At 46.7% G+C, this 22,381-nt stretch overlaps 1 protein-coding gene across 1 annotated transcript in view; it reads left to right on the top strand.

The window, feature by feature from the left end:
- The window catches only part of DNAH9 (dynein axonemal heavy chain 9), a gene marked incomplete at both ends in the record, with an annotated part of 197,253 nt that overhangs the window by 28,281 nt on the left and 146,591 nt on the right, over positions 1 to 22,381 (top strand). The window contains 13 exons of the mRNA XM_084298353.1: positions 80 to 504; positions 2,524 to 2,746; positions 4,144 to 4,310; positions 4,658 to 5,528; positions 7,393 to 7,523; positions 8,666 to 8,792; positions 11,765 to 11,917; positions 12,670 to 12,795; positions 13,455 to 13,694; positions 14,572 to 14,732; positions 15,818 to 15,974; positions 16,823 to 16,927; positions 20,075 to 20,232. Coding sequence (XP_084154479.1) covers positions 80 to 504; positions 2,524 to 2,746; positions 4,144 to 4,310; positions 4,658 to 5,528; positions 7,393 to 7,523; positions 8,666 to 8,792; positions 11,765 to 11,917; positions 12,670 to 12,795; positions 13,455 to 13,694; positions 14,572 to 14,732; positions 15,818 to 15,974; positions 16,823 to 16,927; positions 20,075 to 20,232 — 3,044 coding nt within the window. The remainder of the gene's footprint in view (positions 1 to 79; positions 505 to 2,523; positions 2,747 to 4,143; positions 4,311 to 4,657; positions 5,529 to 7,392; positions 7,524 to 8,665; positions 8,793 to 11,764; positions 11,918 to 12,669; positions 12,796 to 13,454; positions 13,695 to 14,571; positions 14,733 to 15,817; positions 15,975 to 16,822; positions 16,928 to 20,074; positions 20,233 to 22,381) is intronic.

The following is a 22,381-nucleotide window of genomic DNA, read 5'->3' as shown; positions in this document are numbered from 1 at the left end:
CTGGTGGCTGTGGAGCTCCCTTGTGCCTTATGACAGCACGGAGGCATTGCTGTCACTGAGCTCTCCTCTTCTCTCCTAGGCTGACATGGAGGACATGGCTGATCTGGCTGACATGCGCCATGACCTGATGGGACGCGTGCAAGCTGTGATGGCAGCCTGCTGCGATTACCGTAATGCCTTTGACCACTACTCTTACCTCTACAGTGATGACAGAAAGGAGTTCTTCCGCCAGTTCCTTCTCTACGGACACATCCTCACTGCTGTAGAAATTGAGGCTCATGCAGAGGATGGGGTCCCTGAGACACCTCCCACGCTTCAGCAATTCAAAGAGCAGATTGACTCCTATGAGAAGATTTACGAAGAGGTGAATCACATTGAGCCCATCAGCATCTTCCAGAGCTGGTTAAAAGTCGATGCTCGACCTATCAAGGCATCCTTGCTGAATGTAATAAAAAGGTGGAGTTTGGTATTCAAGCAGCATCTAATTGACCATGTCACACACAGGTAAAAGCCGTTCCTGCCTCCCCTCCCCAGGACCTGCGCTGATTGAACCGGGTGTCTCTTGTCTTGACCGGGCTTTATCATTTCACGCTGATAACAAATACAGGAGCAAGGGTAGGGGGCCCATACTGTATACAAAATTCATCACATCCCCTGCATCTTCTGTCCCCTGGTCTCTGCTGGGTACTGAGTGGGTAAAAGTGAAAGAGTTATGTGGACTTGGTACCATTAACATCCCACAGGCAGACTCTCCTGGGACGTACTGTGTGGTTTTAGGTAGTATGTCTGTTTATCCATTTCTCTTGATCCAACCTATCTAATCTAGTAGTCATGGGGAGATAGTTTGAAAGTCACAAAAAAGGGGGAGCTTTGGAAGCAAGATTGAAAGTAATGGTTTCCTTGGTCTGATTAGCTGCTCTGTTACATCTTTGTGCCAGATGATGCATCAGGTGATATATTTGAGTAGCTGCAACTGAAGGATACCATAGGTCTTGGATTACTTACAAAGAATTATTTACCGACATGTGTAGTAGTAAAGATTGTTGCATTTGGTGGATGGTATGACCTCTTGTGTTGTGGTGGTTTCATCCTGAAGGATAGCTAAACACCACTCTCTCCCTCCTCAAAGGAAGAGGGAGATAAAAATACAATGGAAAAGGGCTCAGGGATTGAAATAAGAACAGGGAGTTTGCTCACCAATTACCATTATGGGCAAAACAGACTCAACATAGGCAGATTAATAAAATTTATTATCTAATTACTAACAAGCTAGAGTAGTGTGAAACTACAAGCAAACTACAAACACCTTCCCCCCATCCACGCTCTTCTACATACTCTTCCTGGGCAGTGCAGATGAACGGGGAATTGGGGCTGCAGTCAGTCCATGACATTTTGTCTGTGCTGCTGCTTCATCCTCTCTCTGCCCCTGCTCCACGCGGGGTCCCTCCCACAGGATGCTGTCCTTCCCGAACTGAGCCTGTGGGAGCTGCCCACAGGCAGCAGCACTTCAAGAACTGCTCCCACATGGCTCCGTACCATGGGGTCCATCCCCCAGGAGCAAACTGCTCCAGTACGGGTCCCCCACGGGTGGGTGGCAGCTCCCGCCAGACCCCCTGCTCCTGCGTGGGTTCCTCTCCATGGCTGCAGCTCCAGCCTGGGGCCTACTCCTGTGGGGGCTCTCCATGGGCCGCAGCCTCCTCCAGGCCACATCCACCTGCTCCACCAGGGGCTCCTCTACCCACGGGGGGGCTGCAGCGTGGAGATCTGCTCCATGTGGGACCCATGGGCTGCAGGGGGACAGCCTGCTCCACCAGGGGCCTCTCCACAGGCCGAGGGGGAACTGCTGCTGCGTGTCTGGAGCGTCTCCTGCATTCCTGCTGCACTGACCTTGTGGGCTGCAAGGCTTGTTCTCACATTGCTCACTCCTCACTCTCCCAGCTGCTGTTGTGCAGCAGTTGTTTTTTTTCCCCTTTCTTCAGTCTGCACTCCCAGAAGCCCAACCAACGTCGCTCATGGCTCAGCTCTTACCAGTGGCAGGTCCCTTTGGAGCCGGCTGGAGCTGGCTCTAATCTGACGTGGGGCAGCTGCTGGGCTCTGCTGACAGAGGCCCCCCCTGCAGTCTCCCTGCTATATAACTCTTGCCATGTAATCCCAGTACAAATGTTCTTTTCAGGACCACGATTCCGAAAGGTAATTTCTATGCAAAGAGCATTTATGTAACTTTAAAAATAAGCAATTAGGGGTTCTTGCTAAGAATCTTTGACTCAGCAGTTTAGTCTTTATTAGGTGAAGAATGTAAGGATATATATTCACCCAGCAACATCCACAGAATTTAAGCAGGCACTTAAAAATGTTTAGAGAACAGAAGAGTGGCTGTGCTAGGAAAGACCAATGATCCAGGAGCCCATCATGTCTCTGCTGACTATGCCCATTAGTGGATGAAATTAATAACTGGGTGTAACTGGTGTGGAAGCTTTCCCGAACTCCCCTTCATTGTGTGTTTTCCTGCTTTGTATTACGTAGCTTGAATAACCTTGAAGAGTTCATAAAAATTGCCGATAAAGGGTTGAGCAAAAAGGTTGAAAAAGGAGATTATGATGGCTTGGTGGAGATTATGGGTCATCTCATGGCTGTTAAAGAAAGGCACAGTGTCACTGATGCCATGTTTGAACCCCTGAAGCAAACCATCGAACTGCTGAAGACTTATGAGCAACAGCTGCCAGAGGAAGTCTATAAGCAATTAGAGGTGGGTAAAAACTTGTGGTGGACACGCAAATTTGCCAAGGAGCAGATGTCAAAGACCTTGTGAGTCTGAGGAATATTGCAGGAATATTTAAGACCCCATTCCCAGTCATTAGAGGGCCTCAGTGGATAGTGTTTTGCTGTTGTGGGATGTGCCTTAATAGCTCTACATTTTGGAGTTATATTGAGATTTTCTTTTAAAGCAGAGATTAAGCCTTTTGTTATGTATGAAAAACATAGAATTGCCTGCTCCAACTCCCAGCGATTACTTTTGAAAAAATTAATGCATTTTCAAATACATCTGTTAATTAGGTTGAATTATAATTATTTTTAAATAAGCCAATTCTTGGCAACTGTGGAGATGGGGAGGATAATGTTGGCAGAGGAGTTGTGTTCTCAGAGGACTTAAGTCTTCCACTGGATCTGCAGCACCAAATCTTCTTGACTCAGAGGACATAACCAGGAACAGGTTCTGGAAGTATTTTGACACATTTCCAGATCTGGCTCTGATGAATTAGTTTTCTTTTGGGAATTCCTTTTGCGTCAGTGAAGAGGACTGTGAGATGGGGGATGAGTGCTGGGAAACACTCAAGACAATGTTATAGTACAGAAGTGCACAGGTACGTGCTGATAGATACCCTGTAGTCACTGAGTGCTGTGCGCAGAGGGGTCTGGGCAGGATCCAAGAACGAAAGCAGGGCCTTTATGGGAGATGTTGCTGCCTTGTGCACCTGTGCAGCAAAGGCTCCTGTTCTCTGCTGCAGGCTTGGATGGCAGCTGGGGGGTTTAGCAATTCCCTGGTTTTCTGCTTTTCCCTCCAGATGCAGGTGATAAAAAAATAATTTTATTTTTTTCTGTCAAGTGCCAGCAACATGTAGCTGAGTGCCTGATTTGCTTCCATATGTGGTGGGACAAACAAAGGGAGGTTCTTCTCAGTACTGCTCCCTCCGTGGCTAGGGACATGGATGAGCTGGAGCTGGTAGTCTGGATGAGAAGGACAAGGAAGCAGCTAGCCATGTGTGCCCTGCCTTGTTCATGTGGCTCACCCATAGTGGTTTCTGCTGAGGCTTGAATGCAAAGTGCCAGAAGAAGACCCCTTTGGAGGGACTAGCCACTCCATGGCTATCTCTGCTGCCTCAGAGCTGCTTCCAGGTTATTTTACTTCTTTCCATAGTGTTGGTGGGTCTCTGTTAGTCTTCTCATCTGTGATCCAGAACTAAAAGAAACCCAAAGTCTTTGCTGTTGGCTGCAGACCCAGGAAAGAAACCAGTCCTATTTAGTACTGGTTTTATACACACAAGTTGGAGGGATTTGCCCCAGAGTTCTGCTTCTTAAACAGATCAGATATGTCTTCTATCAGGTTTCGAATACATCCTACCAGCATTTAAATTTTGCTTGCAGGAGCTGCCAGAAAAATGGAACAATATAAAGAAGCTGGCAATAGCTGTGAAGCAGCATGTGGCTCCTTTGCAGGCAAACGAAATGACAGTTCTGCGCAAGAGCTGTGCAGTGTTTGATGTTGAGCAGCACAGATTCAGAGAGCGATTTCGGAAAGAAGCACCATTCAGGTACAGGCAAATTCTAACACCACAGAAGCCCCAAGGAAAAAAGCTTGATGGGTCATCTGTGAGTGTCCTGAGGACACGTGTTGTAGCCTTTGCATACATTTCCTAGCTTCTCACAGTGTTGTATCTGTTATGCCTGGGGTTTTGTGTTGCTGGGAACACTGTCCAGAGTTAGCAAAAGATTGGATTTAGATGCTGAGTGTGCAATACTGCTTTAAGGTGGCATCAGTACCGGCATGTAGAAGCACCATCAGCATGTGCTACAGATGTTTCATCTCAGCTTTGTCTCTTGGAGGCACCCTTTGTTTAATGTTTTCTTTAGAAGTTGTTACAATAACATTTATTTTTAGGTTTGACACCAAAAAGCCTTATCAACTGCTGGATGCAAAGAACATTGAGATTAAACAAATGGAGTCAGCCATGACCTCGATATATGAATCAGCTGGTCTGTTTGAAGTCATGGTGCCAGATTATAAACAACTGAAGCAGTGCAGAAAGGAGATACATCTTCTCAAAGAGCTCTGGGATGTGATCTCTGTTGTGAATACTAGCCTTGATGACTGGCAGAGCACCAAATGGGTGGATATTAATGTGGAAAACATGGATCTTGAATGCAGAAAGTTTGCAAGAGAGATTCGGAATTTGGATAAGGAAATGAGGGCATGGGATGCTTTCACTGGGCTGGACAGCAGGGTGAAGAACATGCTGATGGCTTTAAAAGCTGTGGCAGAACTTCAAAATCCCGCTATTAGAGAGAGACACTGGAATCAACTGATGCAGGTGACAGGCGTGAAGTTTGTGATGGACTCAGACACCACGCTGGCTGATCTCCTGAAGCTCAACCTGCATAACTTTGAGGATGAGGTTCGTGGAATTGTGGACAAAGCAGTGAGAGAAATGAGTATGGAGAAGGTCCTGAAGGAGCTAAAAATGACATGGAGCACCATGGAGTTTCAGTATGAGCCTCACTCACGGACAAATGTTCCATTGCTGAAGTCAAATGAGGAACTCATTGAAACTTTAGAAGATAACCAGGTGCAGCTGCAGAATTTAATGACATCCAAATATATTGCTTTTTTCTTGGAGGAAGTGTCTGCATGGCAGAGGAAGCTGTCTACTGCGGACTCTGTCATTTCTCTCTGGTTTGAAGTACAGCGTACATGGTGTCACTTGGAGAGCATATTCATAGGCTCAGAAGATATACGGACGCAGCTTCCCGAGGTAAGAAAGCCCAAGTCTCATTTCTTCCCTTTGTAAGGGGTTGAAGGAGATCCTCCACTGCGTGAAATGGGGTTGTCTATAATGCTGTGTTCCCCAAAGTGGGACTTTTCTCCTGCCGCCTCCCTGTTTCCAGAGACTCCTGTAGTGCTGCAGGAGTTTCCCTAGTGCTGCCTGGGGATGTTTTTTTATTGCGTGTTGTGCCTAAGCCATACGGAGAAGCTGATTTTCTTCTCTCCACTGCTGTGTAGCAAACACGGAGTTACTTGAGACTGAGTGCAAGGCTGCTGGCTTTGTTCAGTGCTGCAGGCAGGTTCCCTGTTTGCTTGAGGAGAGGGGACTGGGGTAATGATGCAAATGTTGCGAGTCCTCAAAACAGAGCTGAACCAAGCAGCTCTGGCAGCATCCCCTTCCATGCCTTTAGCGATGGCACGGGGGGCAGCAGCTGTTCTCTCTCCCTCTCCTGCTTCAGCAGCTGGTCATTTCCTTGGAGGTGTCTTTAGGAGTCCATCTTCTAGCCTTATACCAGGTTCCTTTGATTATTGAGAAAATCCTCCAGGCTGTTTTTTGGCCCTGCTGGACCACTTGCATCCATGCTGAGGGATCTGCCTTTGAGTGAGCTGCAGGTTACCATGTTCCCACTGTCTCCATCCGTGTACACTGTCAGGTCTTGGCTGGAGCCCAGAGACTGCAGCCTAAGGTAGGGTGTGCACAGCCCAGTGACACCCTGATAATGGGTCTCCATCCCTTTGCCCTGGTCTGCATGGAATGTCCCTCTCACTGCTTTGGGTGCACTGTGCTTACTGGGTGGTATAGACAGGTCCTAAAAATCAGAGCCATGAAGGCTGTACCATGTGTCAGCAAGCTGTTAATATCCAACAGCTTTCTGATGATATGTATGAAATTGCTTCACGATTTAAATCTGCATCCTACTGGGCAGCTGTCTGCAACTCAACACCCACCTGGCTAGTGGCATGGGTCAGCAGCCTCTTCCCTTCTCTAGAAGAAAGGGTGAAACTTGGTGTTTCTGGAGGCTGAACACCCTCAGGGTGCACCCGGGGCTGGGGAACAATGTGCCAGCGAGCATAGGATGTGTGTCTGGAGCCTCCTGTGTGGCTTGTGTGGAGGGTTCAACCCTCCAGCCAGGACTTTGCTACCATGGCTGAACACAGGTTAGCATGGAAGTGCTACCAAGAGAGGTTGGAGTTCTTTTGTGGCCTGATTTGGGAGAAACGGAAGAGCAGAATCATTTTGAACATAGCTTTACTTATTCTTCATTGTTTAACTCCAAAAATTCAGGCACTAGGCATCGAGCATATTTGCAAGTGTGTTCCTCTGCTGCCAGCATGGGGTTTCCATGGCCCTGCTCAAGGCAAGGAAGGGCTCTGCTCTGCAAGAGTCACCATCTCCATTTCAGGGGTGGGCAGTGGGGCTCCTGCACTGTGCAGAGAAAACGTCCACGAAGACAGTAGCCTTTCCCTTGAGGCAGGGTCTCTTGCTGCTATGGCCAGGGAAGCTTGATATATTATCTGAACATATGAGAAGAACCATTGTGAGCAGACATTCAAAGGGGAATTCAACCCCATGAAAATGGTTGATCCTAAGCACTGACTTCTGCACAGCCACTTGATCTACGACCCCCTTGGGATATAGCGACAAGAAGGAGAATGTCTGATCGGAGGCTTGTTTTGGGTACATGAGTGGAAGATCCCTTCTGAAATGGTGGAGGGGACCCTTTCTGCACTGGGCAGGAGGGACTCTGGGGAGAATCTCTCCCTTCAGCGCAAAGACGGTACCTAGAGGATGGTGTCTTTTAACATAAAATTTGTGTTTTACCATGAATATGTCCTTCTGCGTTGCTTTTTAGGACTCCAAACGCTTTGAAGGTATTGATGTTGATTTTAAAGAACTGGCCTATGAAGCTCAGAAAACCCCAAATGTAGTTGAGGCCACTAATAAACCAGGTCTGTCCCAACAACTGGAGGACGTTCAGAGTAGGTAGGTAGAACTTCGGTCCCAGGTTTTTGTCAGAGACTGGGATCAGCTCTAATAGGTTAATTTAACCTGTGCTCTGAGGCTTTCTTCTTAGACTGTGCCGCGTCGTTTGCATTCACAAGTCACAGCACTTCTGATCTTTCTTGAGTCCTTTTATTTGTCATTCATCACACTGAAGCCCCCATAGTGGAGTCTGGCTTTGTGTACATGCAAATTCTCATCCGTATTGATGAGAAGCGTATTGATTTGCACACATACAAAGGTAGGCATACAGCAGGTTTGAATAACACATGGCCTTTACTGCCACCCCAAAAACAGTGTCTTAAATATCTGCTTAGCAGTCCAGGCAGGAATATCTGCAGCAGAGCTGAGCCCATGTTCTTTAATTTACAAAATTATCTCTGCATGTATACCCTTGGCACATGGTATAGCTAGACTCCCTGAGAAATACCTTACTGTCCTGAGATGGATATGCTTCTCACTTAACATATGAGCTAGTCTGCCTGGAACACACTGAAAGCTTAATATGATAGCCATTTTGTCGGTAATAACTACCCTCTTAAAACAAAGGTTTTTCTTTTTTAATCAGATAAAGTCAGTGCTCCTCACAGAAAACTAGCTGCATGTTATTTATGAAGTTTGTAAGCTCAGCAGCAGTTTAGCATGTAAACACTGAAAGATTTATTTTAGGTTGGAGCGAACAAATTTTCTTTCAGGCTTCATGAACACAAAAAGCTGACTAGGTTTGAATAAGACTTTAAAATACAGCTTGTTAGAATAAAAGCAGTTATAGAGACTTTTATCCCAGTGTGAAATCACCTGTGGAAATTAGGAGCTTGTTTAAAACAGCAAGTCAGACTGCAAACGCTTTCCAGCTTCTTCCACTTCTGTTTTTGCTTTTTTGTGAGGCTCCTCTGGCTCCTAGGCTGTTTGACTGTTGGTAGCAGGGAGAGGTCTGTGAGTTTCCAGGTGCTATGATGTCCTGTTAAGGAAGTGCTTTAGAGGACCAGGCCACAGGTTCAGCTCATGTCTGCATTCCTCCATGGGAGGGGAGAATCTGCTTGATAACCTAAACTGCAGTATGAAATACGAAGGGATATTTATCTGCCTGTCCTGGGCTTTATTCATCTGCTTTGTTTCTTCAGGCTGTCTCTATGTGAGAAGGCTTTGGCTGAATATTTGGACATGAAGAGGTTGGCCTTTCCCAGATTTTACTTCATTTCTTCTGCGGATTTATTGGATATTCTTTCCAATGGCACCAACCCGCAGCTGGTAAGCCTTGCTCTGTGTCGCCTTTGCATTTTCCAACTGCCAGTAGTGTTACAGTGGAAGACACCATCCTGGAACTCTCTTGTAGCTTATCCTTTGAGTGCTTTTCCTAACCCTGGCTCACTTGTTTAATAATTATTTCACAGCTAGCTGTCATCTGTCATATAAGGCATAAAGCTGTACGAGAATGTCCAAAGGAGGGCTACGAAGATGATGAGGGGTCTAGAGGGGAAGATGTATGAGGAGCGGTTGAAGTCCCTGGGTTTGTTCAGTGCAGAGCAGGCTGAGAGGAGGCCTCATGGCAGCCTGCAGCTCCCTCACAGGGAGCGGAGGGGACAGGAACAGGACCCGAGGGAACGGCATGGAGCTGGGACAGGGAGGACAGTAGTTGGACTTAATGCTTCTGTGTCCCTCCCAGCTCAGGATATTCTGTGATTGTCTGAAAGTCAATGCACACTGCGTTGTCTGATGTAGCCCTGGTGATACTTGTGGGTTGTTCTGAAAGCACTGCACACAGCAGAGCTTGTTGATGTTTCTGATGGTGCAAAACTGTTGTTTTTGTTTGTGCTGGGATACGGTTAGCTTAGAAGAAACCCTTGTTCTTGAAGATCTCAGCCAAAACTTGTTGCTGACCTTGGACTTTGAACCTGGGATGCCACCCTTCAACTGCTGTTGAAAGAGCTGCAGACTGGGCATTCAGATGTGGAAATGTGGACAGCTAACGCCATCCTGGAGAGGTCCCTTTTTCAGGCTGAAAAGGCATTTGCTATTCAGCCACTTCTTCCTTTCCCGGGTGCAAAGGCCTTTTGGGGTGTCCTCATTAGAGCTGAAGGGAAGAGCATGAAACCAAAGAGGCAAGACTCAGCTGGTGGCTGAACAGTGAGTGGCCATGGCCAAGGCCAGCAAATAGAACTCCTGGGTTGCTGTCCATCCCTGCATGCCTCTGGGCTCAGGTGTAGTGTCTGACCTCCTGTGCTGGAGTTCTGGTCTTTCTGACCAAGGCAGCTTACCTCCTCCAGCCTGAAGGATGCAGCCATGGGGATGCTGCCTGAATGGCAGGTATGGGGAAATCACTTGCAGTGCACCATTCCTCCTGTCAAACTTTGGTTTCTGGATCAGCCTGTGGAATAACTTCTTGTAACCTTAGGAAATGACCTGACTGTGTTCTTGCCAGCATTCCCCAGATAAGCACAGACTCCTCCTCTCCCACAGTGGGCATAATTCAGAGGATTCAGTCCCGAGAAGACCTGCATAAGTTTTTCCATACAGAGTGTAGTGATGTTAGGGTTAATTATTAGTGCTATGGGAGCCACTGTCAGGAAGCTTCAGCTACTTTGTCTGGTAGTGCTGTGTTCTGTCTGGCCTTGCTTGGGATGCATTATTTGTCCCAAGCTTGGTTTATCAAACTGATCAAAATGTTTGCAGCAAATGATGAGTGTTGGATACAAAATAAATACTTTATTCCATCCTTCAGTAGTGGATAATCTCACCTTCTCTATGCTTTCCATCTAATTAGGAATGTGAATGTATGCACAGAGCAGGGGTCTGTACATGCATTTGGAAACGTTGCTGTTTTTCACGAGCCTTTACCACTGCTTATTATCTGCCTCTGCTGCTGGGTAATTTCAGCCCTCAGAGCATCACAAATACATAGTTGATTGATGCTTAAAATGGAGAGGAAAATAAAAATGCAGGAAACAAAAGATACTATGTCAAAATGCTCCATGGGGTAAGAAGAAATTCCTGGTGTTTTCTCTGTTATTTGAATCTATTTGCAATAACATCAAAGTAAATGTCAAGTAGGATCATACATGGATACATTCTCAGCCTTTCCACTGTAGTTTCAAAGTCTGATCGTTCCTAAAGGAGGATTAAATACATAATGCTATTATTCTCTTGAACTGGATATTGAACTTGCGTGGATTCAGGTGTATTCAGGGCTGCTTTGGCAGGATTATAGCAAGTACTGGAGTATGTCCGAAGCTGTGCAGGCTGGCCCATATGGGAGTGCGTAGTGGGGATGTGTGAGCAGAAACTTCTAGATGTAAGAAAAGTTTTCTGTGGTTTATTTAAGATTTGAAAGGAGAGATATTTATCTTGGGAGTTAGTGAGTGGCAGCTTCTTCCTGGAAGTACTCAGCAGTCAGGATTTGTCCCTGCTTGAAAATGCATAAGAAGAATACTGAGATATGTCAGCCTGCAGCTTGTAAGAGGGAGTGCTGTAATTTTTTGTGAGTCAGGGAGTCAGAATTAAATGGATAAGTCCACCCATCTTTCTCTGAAAGCATTGGCACATTAGGCTTCAGCACACCAGGCATCTCAGGCTGTTCTCATCTCATCCCACCTGTGGGAGTTTGCCTGGGCTCCATCTCCCCATCCCTGGCTGTCTTTGAGAGAGGTATCTCCTCTCTGGGACTGCTTTGTGGGCTGACCCTTGCTGGGAGAACAACAGCCCTAGGAGAAGCCTGCCTTTGTTGGCAGTGGTGTGTGACATGCAGCGATTTACTTTGGTAGTGATCTGGAAGAAGTGCTGGTGATCTGCTCAGCTCTCAGAAGGCAAGTGCTGATGCTGAGAGCCTACAGCAGCAATTCTGGCCCCTCCCTGCTGACTTTTCAAACTTAACCAGGTGTGAACAGAACAGGGTTCAATTATTCTTTTCCTTCTGGAAGAGCTCTTTTGGTCAAAATGGGGATTTCCTAAAAGGTGTGGGCTGAATGGGATATTTCTCAGTGGAAAAATGTGTTCTATTAAGGCATGTCTGCTTACTAAATCAAGGAGAAATAGATGTAGATGTTAGGAGGGACAAGAGGCTTGTGACCCTGGCCATGCATGAAAAGTTGTGGTCCTACCGAGACATCCAACAGCATGCTTTTTGAGTATGACTCTGCTTGTAAAGTGTGTATGATGATGGCCATTCTGCTTGTCCTGTCTTGATCACTTTATACAATTCTTTCAATTATACATTCTTTTTGCAGGTACAACGTCATCTTTCCAAACTCTTTGACAACCTGGCCAAGATGAAATTCCAGATGGACTCTGAGCAAAAGCCAACCAAGATTGGCCTGGGAATGTACAGCAGAGAAGAGGAATATGTCAGCTTCAGCGAACACTGTGACTGCAGCGGGCAGGTCAGAAGGAAACCTTGTGCATCAGAACTGTCTGGTGGGGTCTGCTCTCCCACCCCTTATTTGGACTTCTGTCACCAAGATGGGGTAGAGCTTCAGTACTCTTCCTTTGTGAGACAAAGGCTGGAAGAGGTGGTTGTGTAACTTAACTCCTTCTTACTCCACAGCCTCACCGTGGTTAGGTTCTCACTGAAGTAAGGCATAGGCATTGCAGTCCACAGTCATATGAAATTTAAGAATCCCATTATTGCTCAGCTAATGTGTTCCTGCAGTTGCACCTTTCTGCATGGACTGTTACAGGAAGCTGGAGTGTGTATCAGTCACTGAACTCCACAGAGATGGAGCTTGCTGAATTTATACTATCTTCTCTGGGAGGACTTAGTCTTTGAAATACTAATTTCAGAAGAAATCTTGTTTGCTAGTTCAGCAGCAGCTTTTTCTGCTGCTGGGAGATTGTGCCTACGTCCTAGGTGTGATTCTTTTCATGGCCTGGAGGTGGAACATGCTGTTCCACTCATCGGTGGAGTTCATTTTGGTTTCTTCTATAGCTGGAGTTCAAGTAAAATCTGCCTGTCATTGTTAGAGTCTACACATGCCAATCCTGTAGTACTGGAATCATTTAAGTCAACTGAGTCTGAATGAGGCTGAGGGATGGTTAACTCAAGAGTTGAGATGCTCGTGCCGTTCTGTATCTTCACTAATTGCCAAAAGTGCTTAAAAGCAGATGTGTTACTGTGATTTTATCTCTTCTCCAGGTTGAGGTCTGGCTGAATCACGTACTGGACAGCATGAGGGCTACAGTTAGAGACGAGATGACGGAAGCTGTATCAGCTTATGAGGAGAAGCCAAGGGAACAGTGGCTCTTTGACTACCCTGCCCAGGTATCTGCTGCTGTTCACCTCTTCTCAGGCTGGTGCATGGGAAAGGCAGCTCTGGGCTTCCCCTTCAGTCCTGCCGTTCCCATCTTATAGAAATGTCTTCTAGCTGTGAGTGGGGGGTGTTCCTGGTGTCCACTGTGCTGTCCAGGAGGGATGGAGGTTAAGTTGTCCTTTATCCTGTCAATCTCCTGATGGATTTTCCAGGCTGATCCCCATGCAGGTAAAATACACATTTGGTTGGGTTACATATCTCATGGGCTTGGGCAGTGGCTACTTCACCCTGTGAGTCAAAGAGAAGTTTATATGCCCAGCGAAGGAAAAAGGTGCAACAGGAAAATGAATCGTGAGGTCTAATGAGAGGAAAGAGCCACTCACTTGCACCTTTGGCAGCCTCGTGGTATCCAGCTCTTCCTTGTTTGCTGTGTCTGGCATGCAAAAGGTGCTCACTTACAAATAAGTAGTTGCTAAATATGTCTGTATCATTGATATGTTTTAAATGAATATCAAAGGGCAGGTCCCTGTTATCCTGTCTGTTATGAATACTGTATCAAAAATATTTATTTTCATGTCATGGATACTTCTTCTTTGATCTCCCCATGAGACACTCAAATGTAAGGAAGTTCTGCTGTTTTCCTTGATACTGAGTCAGCCCTTTTCCCTAGGTGGCTCTTTCCTGTACCCAAATTTGGTGGACGACCGAGGTTGGGATTGCCTTTGCCAGGGTGGAGGAAGGCTACGAGAATGCAATGAAGGAATATCACAAGAAGCAAGTGACCCAGCTGAACACCCTTGTAACCATGCTGATTGGGCAGCTCTCCAAGGGTGACAGGCAGAAAATCATGACCATATGCACCATTGATGTCCACGCTCGGGATGTGGTGGCAAAGATGATAGCGCAGAAGGTTTGTGTTTGCAGCTCAGCATGGTCCTGGTCTCAGTATTAGAGTGGGGTTTAAGGGAAGGATGGACCAACCACAAGCCGTTCAACTCACTGCCTCAGTGGGAGATAGAGGGCTGATTTTACTTTGGCAGCGTTTATGGTGAGGAGGCAGAACGCCTCTGTCAGCCATGCAGTGCTGCTCTGCATCAGGACCCTGCAACACAGAGGGTCTGCTCGTAACTGCCACAGACTCATGCCAGGAGTGAAAGAGTGGCCCTAGGCCCTTGTGCCCAGGCACATGTTGGCTGGCAGTGGCATCATGCTGGGAAGCTGCTGGATGTGGTCTCAGTTATGGATTTAAAAGGTCAGAAAAAGCATTCAGGCTTTCTGTTTTGTAGCCTTCTTGATCTGGTGTGGGGCCACAGGGGCTCCTTCAGGTCTCCCTTTGTCCTGCACACCTTTTGTGCCAAATGTCTAGCCCTGTAGCTGGATGGGAAGGGGTCCTGCATGCACTGGGTTTTGGCTCCACTCCCAGCCTGCATGTGTCCTCTCAGAGGCAGCCAGCCTGCTCACAGAGCTTCTGGCTCCAGGGGCTCAGCTTGGCTTGGTGGTGCCTGGGCCCAGTTTGCAGTAAAACTGTCCATCTCCTGGTGGCCTGACTGCCAGTTGTGCAGAGAGCACTGGCCATGGGCTTTTGTCTCCTGTCCCCAGCCTGTTTCCCTGGTGCTGTCTGTGGCCCCTTCCTCGTCAAGACAGCCTCTGCTCCTTCTCTTACTCTGTTTGCTTTATAAGATCCTCTTCACAGCTTGCTGCTTCTTAAGTCTCCTCTTCAGAAGTCTTTACGTGCTGCTCTTGGCATCCCTGGCCTTCCTGTGATGGTGCTTGTGGTTGCGTTGCAGGTGGACAACGCGCAGGCGTTTGTTTGGCTGTCGCAGCTCCGGCACAGATGGTCAGACGAGGAGCGTCACTGCTTTGCCAACATCTGTGACGCCCAGTTCCTCTACTCCTATGAATACCTTGGCAATACCCCTCGGCTTGTGATCACTCCGCTGACCGACAGGTAGGTCCCCAGGCACAGCTGGGCTTCGCCATGCAGTCAGACACAGTTGCCAAACATGGATGGGTTTAGATTTGACACCCATGTCCCTTTTGTTCTTTCTCCATGTCCCAGTAATCTGGTGGCAGAGCTTTAACTCTCACCTGATTTGTGATTTGATGGTAGTACCTGATAGGGTATCTGTGCCTCAGTTACTGGGGTGGGATTATCTCACAGATTAAGATGCTCATCTGTGGGTGTTTGCCTTTGCATGGGATGTCCATGCTATTTAGTTGGTGGTTCTAGAAAACTTTTTTTCCTATCTTGAAGTAGACACCTACTGCTTGGTTCAATTGTCACAATGGGGGCACCTAGAGTGATTTGAGATGCTCTGCAATGTTCTAGCTGTCTTCCAGCTGTCAATCCAGAAACACTCAAATCTTCTGTGGACCCTGGGTCACATCTTCCCACCCTGTGACATCTCAGTGGCCAGGAGCACCTCAGGTGGCTCAGGCCAATCGTATTAGCCAGCTGAGCCAAGACCCTGTGTATCATCAGGTTTTGACCATATTGACTGCAACTCTGTGGATTATACAGGGAGTACAGGCACTGTGTGTGTGGGCACCTTCCTGGTGTCTGCCATCAGCATGACAGAGGAGCTTTGGGGCTTGCTGCAGCATTGTGTGGGACCATTACTAGGCCGTCTGAGTAGATTTCTGCAAGTCACAGGGAATGGGATGCTCTGGGCTGGATAGCACTGGACAGCAAGAGGAAGAGCTTTCAGAAAAACCAACCTTTTCCCATGCTGTGTGGGATATGCCCAATATCAATGATCGTTATGGGGTTTCAAAGAAAGCTCAAGTCTGGACATGAAGACCCATCAGCAGACTGTGGTGGAAGACGATGTTTCTCTTAGAGAAAACAGAACCAGGCAGAGGTGGTACAGGAGGAGCTTTAGCTTGCACATGCACTCTGCGCATGTATTGCTTTGCAGAACAAATGATCTCCTGGGTGCACTACCTCAGTCCCATTGCTCTGCACCCCAACAGTGACCTGTAGGACCAAGTCTCAGTCTTATTCTTTTCTCCCTTCACCTTTTGCTGTGAAAGATGTTACATCACCCTGACGCAGTCACTGCACCTGACCATGAGCGGAGCACCTGCAGGTCCTGCAGGCACTGGCAAGACAGAGACTACTAAAGATTTGGGGCGAGCCCTAGGCATCATGGTGTACGTGTTTAACTGCTCCGAGCAGATGGACTACAAGGTACTGCTCCCCCCTTTACTACAGTGCTGTTACGTTGGACTGGGGATGTCTGGGGCCTGATGAAACCAAAGGACTGAGAGTAATCCAGCTGAGATCACTCTGGTCCACCACCTCTTCTCAGATCTCTGCTATGTTTTTTTCTGTTGAACTCCTTCTTCTTTTCCCGTTTCTTTTCTAAGACTTGCATGCAGTTCTTTGGGAGGCAGAACCCTGAACTGTGATCTCTGCCTCATTACACCTTTCGCTTCCCTTTTGGAGTTAGATTTTCATCTGAAATGCTTCAAAAATTTTGGCCTGTTCAGTTGAGACTGAGGCTGTGCTACTACCTTGGCCCCGGTCATTTCTCCCCATCATGTTCCTGGCATCAGAAGGAACCTGGCCTGGCTTTTTCAGGATCCTTTGCCAGAATAAAGGCAAAACCTGCTGAAACTTCAGTCACTGCAGAATGTTGGATCATCAGGTTGAGTTTTGCTCTCTGCTGGTCTGGCATGGTACAGTGATTTTGGTAGCCTCAGATCATATTTTATTCAGCTTATGGGCTCTCCCAGGAAGTAGGGCCATAAGTAATTCAGCACAGGTGACCTTTAAATGAAACTAGTGCACAGATATATCGAGAAAGTGCAATTAGCAAATCAAGTGGCAAACTGTGCAGAGCTATAAATATTATAATTGAGTTGTGCCTGCTGTTCCCATGCACTTTTCTGAATACTCACAATAGACTGTAAATTGCTATAAATAAACAGGCTGGGAAATAAAATCTTTATTTATTTATTTATTTTCTTCTGGAGTTGGTTCCATTTGTAATTTCATTCTTGTAAGTTTGTATTTTTTTTATTTTTATTTTCCAGTCTTGTGGGAATATTTACAAAGGCCTTTCCCAGACAGGAGCCTGGGGCTGCTTTGATGAGTTTAACAGGATCTCAGTTGAAGTCCTTTCTGTGGTGGCTGTACAGGTGAGTGGAGAAATGCTCATAAAACAAACAAACAAACAAACAAAAACCGCAAACAAGGCAGAGCCATGTTGTATTCTTCACAGTGAGAGTAAATATGGAAAGTGCATTTTGCTGGTTTCACAGTTCGGTGTGTAGGCAGGTGAGGGATTATATCCCAAGATTAATCACATGAATATTACAGCACTGACAAAATGTAGCAGTAATATGCTGAAAACATTTTTGTTGCTTCTTCTCCTTCCTACAATTATAGCATTTGTGTTGAGACAATTCTTTATAGCACCTTTTTCCAGATCAGTATGCACTGTGGCTCTGTACATAGTCTTCCTGAGGAAGACACTTGTATCATTAACATGCTGTGAGATAATTGTAGCACATCATTTCGGGGGGGAGAACTGTGTTATGGCTATTCAATCTGCCATGCAGGGAATAATTTTCATGGAGGAGAGGGGGATGTTTGGGACTAATCCATGATCTGCTGGACTTCCTGGGGGTTACTTATGGCCTTCAGTCAGGCACAACTTGTGAATCATATGTGACAAATAGGAATATATCGAAGATAACAAAATTCATGCTTACCTGTCACCAAAACTCTGCAGTCTGTTCTCCTTTGTTTTCATGTGGATGTAGGTTTCATTTCAGTATCTGTCATGAGAGCATGATGAAATGTGTACAGAGGGCATTCCCAGCTGAGTGCCACAGTTCTTAGAAGGAAAGCCTGCAGCCCCATGGGTGCATCTTGGTGCATGCCCATGCTGATGTGGGACAGGTGATACTCAGGAATTGGAACCCCCGGCAGATCTGCAGCCTTGCTTGATGTGCTTGCCTCAGATACACTGAGACCATGGAGTTAAAATTCAGACAGGGCTACTTGATCTGTACGTGGTTATATAGAGGAGTTTTCCCTAAAGGATGGTTTCTTGTCTCCTTCTTAGTTTAACTTGTTAAGTTCATTTAATTGTTGAGTCCTATATAAAGCACGTATAAAGCAGCCCTGAGAGAGGGACTGAAAAGGAGACTGTCCTCCCCATCATGCTGGGGAGTTCTGTTCTCTTGTGCTTATATGTATTCTGGCACTTTGCGTCATCCTCCTCCTCCCCTTACTGGCCAATGAGGAAATCTGGAATTATTTTACATGGAGGGAAGGATGGTATGAGGAGAGGCTTTCTGCATGCTGCTCATTTGTACCTGGTGAGTGGTGAAGGAGCATCGAGGGGAAGCACTGCAGGTGTGAATCCCCTCTGGCAGGGGCTGAAATCTGGGACAGCGTGGCAAAAACCACTGGGCATCAGGGTGAGAGCAGGCCCTGCTGCTTCTCCTGGCACTTGCTTCGAAGGTGAGAGCTGTGTCTGGATGTTGTCCAGATCCTATATCACACTGATGTCCTCTGAAAACACCAGGGAGGGATGTGTGTGCAGAAAGGCTGTCTGGATAACCTGTAGCTTCCAAACTCCAAACAAGAGTTTGGGTGGAGAGAGGGTGCTTGGTTGCACTGTCCAGAATGAGACAGTTCTGACATTGGCAGCACTGAAAATTTTGAACCTCAGGGAACTTCATTGTGAAAAACTGGGATAATGAAAGATTTAAGTTCTGGACCCAAGTGTCAGTTGAGTGCAGGGTTTTAGGATCCCAGTGTTTGACTGAGGTGCAGAATTCTTCCTAGACTCCCTTTTGGACTCAATTTTTCAGAAAAAAGATCTAGAACCCAGAATTTTCTATACTCTTGTAGGTGTTTCATCCAGAGACATTCTGAACCCCTCTATGGACTCTTCACTCTTCTCATCTTCCTCTCAGTCTTGATTAGTACCTTATGTGACATCCTAAAGAAGCTCCAGGCGGGTACAGGAGTTTGTGTGTCTTTCCCTCAATTTCTCTTCCATCAGATTCTAGTTTAAAGTTGTCATTGAAAGAAAGTCTTTGAGGATCTTAAAATAAAAGGGGAAGCTGAACAAAAGAAGCCCAGCTATGACTCAACTGCTAATGATTCTCTCGCTCCTGGCTGGAGCACCGCATCTGAAGAAAGCGGCACGGCTGTCATTCCATCATCGTGTCTCCTGGCTGCTATTAGGAGTGTAACCATGGCGATGTTTAATTGGCTGTCTTAGTCATGCAGCTAATGTCGATATGGTTCCTTACAGGAAAAAAAAAAATAATCGATTAATTGCTTAACTTTAAGATAGCAAACATTAGTAAGGTTAGAGTGGTGAAAATAGATTTCTCCCTTGCTAAAGTTCTGTTTGCCAAAAGATGATCTAGCTTTAATAAACTCAATCTCTTTGGAAGGTGAGGAATGAGAACAAAACTGCAATCAGGCAAATGAAAAAGATTATAATATTAGTGGGCGAAGGTAGCAGGGGAAGCCTTCTGCCTTGTGGTTTTGGTTTAAATTAAGCATCTGATGTCTCGAAATCTTAACAAGTGATATAAAGCTTGCTTGGTGTAAAGAGGCCAGGTTTATTGGGAAATGCTGCTCCTTTTCTGGGCCTAGCATTTTAGTCAAGGGGCAGGACAGGCACAGGAGGATTTTGGGATGCCCTGAAGACACCTGAGTGTGGGGCAGAGGAATAGGGTGAAGTGTTGAGCCCGTGTTGTGTCAGACTCTTGGGACTGCGCTGGGGTGTTGGCTGTGTTGTGGGGGTGTGGGCAGCCCCATTTTTTTCTTGGTGTCTGGTCTCCTGCTAGGCAAGGAAGTTGAAAGACGTGACTTGGCTGTTAGTGGGGTTTTTGCTATAAGATGTGCTGAGAAGTCGTGGCTGATGTCAAAAGCCTGGGTGAGGTGCAGGTGGCTTTGGGGGCATTTTATACTCCTGGGCTGTTCATGTGGACCCATGTTCCCCAGTCCCTTTTGGAACAATGGTACAGATTCTTGCAGCTCCTTTGCACTTTGCCCAGACTCTTCAGTTCTCTCCGCTTTGACTGTGATGGGAGATTGATACTGGCACACAGATTTACTCCAGTGTATAAAGATTTATAGAGTTGGTTTAAAAAAAAAAAAAAAAGAGGGGTGGGGGTGAAGGATGGGGGGAACAGTGACAAGCCCTGTCTGTTATGGGGCCAAGTGTCAGGAAAGCAGTACTGTCTTCTGATGTGTCTTCTGATGTGTTTTTTCATACCTGAAAATCACTACTAAAATTTTGCCTTGGTTCCTAGGTAAAGAGTGTGCAGGATGCAATAAGGGAGAAGAAGAAATCCTTCAATTTTCTTGGAGAAGACATTAACTTAGTACCTTCAGTAGGTATTTTCATCACCATGAACCCTGGTTATGCAGGGCGAACTGAGCTACCTGAGAATTTAAAAGCTCTATTTAGGTGAGTCTGGGTTTCATGACTAGCATAAGACTGGCAAAAATTGGTTTTTTGGGATGAAGAATCATAGAATGGTTTGGGATGGAGGGGACCTTAAAGATCATCTAATTTCAACCCCCTGCCATGGGCAGGGACCCCTTCCACTAGACGAGGTTGTTCCAAGCCCCATTCAGCCTGGCCTTGAACACCTCCAGAGATGGGGCTTCTCTGGGCTACCTGTTCCAGTGCCTCAGAGTAAAAAGTTTCTTCCTTACATCTAATCTAAACCTGCCCTCTTTTAGTTTAAAGACATTACACCTTGTCCTATCACACTTCCTGACAAGAAGTCCCTCTCCGTCTTTCCTGTAGGCATCCTTTAGGTACTGGAAGGCCACTATAAAGTCTCCCAGGATTCTTTTCTTCTCATAAAGAGAAGACTTTTCTCAGGCTAAATAACCTGAATTCCCTCAGCCTGTCTTCATAGGAGAGGTACTCCAGCTCCATGATCATCTTTGTGGGCCTCCTCTGACTTGTTCTAATACTTCCATGTCCTTTAATACTGGGAGCCCCAGAGCTGAATGCAGGGCTCCAGGTGGGGTATGATGAGAGCAGAGCAGAGCAGAGGGGGACAATTCCTTCCTTTGCCACACTGGCAGTGCTCCTTTTGATGCAGCCCAGGGTGCAGTTGGCTTTCTGGGCTGCATGAGCACATTGCTGGCTCATGTAGAGCTTCTCGTCTACCAACACCCCCAGGTCCTTCTCCACCCAGCCTGGATTTGTGCTTGGGATTGCCCTGACCCAGATCCAGGACCTTGTCCTTGGCCTTGCTGAACCTCGTGAGGTCCGCACAGGCCCACCTCCCAGCCTGCCCAGGCCCCTCATGACGGCAGCCTTCCCTCCAGCACATCGACCGCACCACGCAGCTCAGTGGCATCAGCAGACTTGCTGAGGGTGCACTCAGTTCCCCTGTGCATATCCCTGACAAAGATATTAAACAGTGCCGGTCCCAGTGCTGACCCCCGAGGAACACCACTTGTTACTGATCTCCACCTGCACATTGAGCTGTTGACTGCAACTCTCTGAGTGAGACCATCCAGCCAATTCCTTACCCACCAAGTGCTCCATCAAAAAAATCCATGTGTCTCCAATTTAGAGACAGGTGTATCATGGGGGACAGTGTCAAATGCTTTGCACAACTCCAGGAAGATGATGTCAGTTGCTCTTTTCCTGTCCACCAATACTGTAGGCTTGAGTTTGTTTCTGTGGGGAAATGCATTGGGGATTCACAGATTTCTACCTTGCACAAGAAGCCAGGGTCTGTGAATACAGAGGCAGGGAAAGTGAGCTGTGTCCCTTGCAATGGTAAAGTCCGTGCATGACCTGATTTACAGGAGTAGTCCTGGAAGATAATGCTGTACATTCACTGCCCTCTTATGTCTGCAAACCAGCTCCTCATTTGCAGTAAATAAAGGCTGTTGTTGCCTTTTCTCTCATTTTTTGTACCTGAATATGGTGAAAGCACAGCCTTGGTCCTTCAGCTGGACAGGGCATGATCATTTGTTTGCTTCCCTTGCACTTAACTGTGGAACAACATTCCCAGATGGCCACATCTTCTGTGTGCTTTGCTCTGGGATTCATTATCCCACTTGCTTTGTTACCACACGTCTCTCCATGAGCTTTCACAGCCATTTCCCTAGCAGCAAATTTCTTGGACATGTGGTTGGTGGGCCTGCACAGGGCTCTCACTCCCGTTTCCCTTCCCCTCCAGCTCCCACACTAGCACTACTTGTACTGGGAGAGACCCATCCTGTTTCAGGAGCAGTGCTAAGACTTTTCATAAGGTGGGGGAGAGGCCCCAGTCTGTGTCAGTCTGTAAATTCCTTGGCCAGGCCACCGTTCTTGTCCTTTCCCAGGTATCACACATACAATTCACTGTTGCTGATTCAGGCAGTGCTGCCAGCATTTGGTATTCTATCCAGCAGGATAAGACTGTTGCCTGGAAAGGCAATCTTGATTCATTTTAATAGAGAGGCTTCAACAATAGTATTTTCTTCTGAGTACTGTGTTTTTCCTTCATCAGTGCTTGCACAGGTGTTTTCACGTGAACTTAAAGGCAAGCTCATGTTTCAGCTCAGAACAGAGCTCAGAGAAACCCAGCAAGAGCTGGACAGGC

The sequence above is a fragment of the Netta rufina genome (assembly GCF_964035555.1).
Source record: "Netta rufina genome assembly, chromosome: 19".
Taxonomy (NCBI): Eukaryota; Metazoa; Chordata; class Aves; order Anseriformes; family Anatidae; genus Netta; species Netta rufina.
Note: the sequence above shows the minus strand (reverse complement) of the source record. Positions and strands in the feature narration are given on the sequence as shown.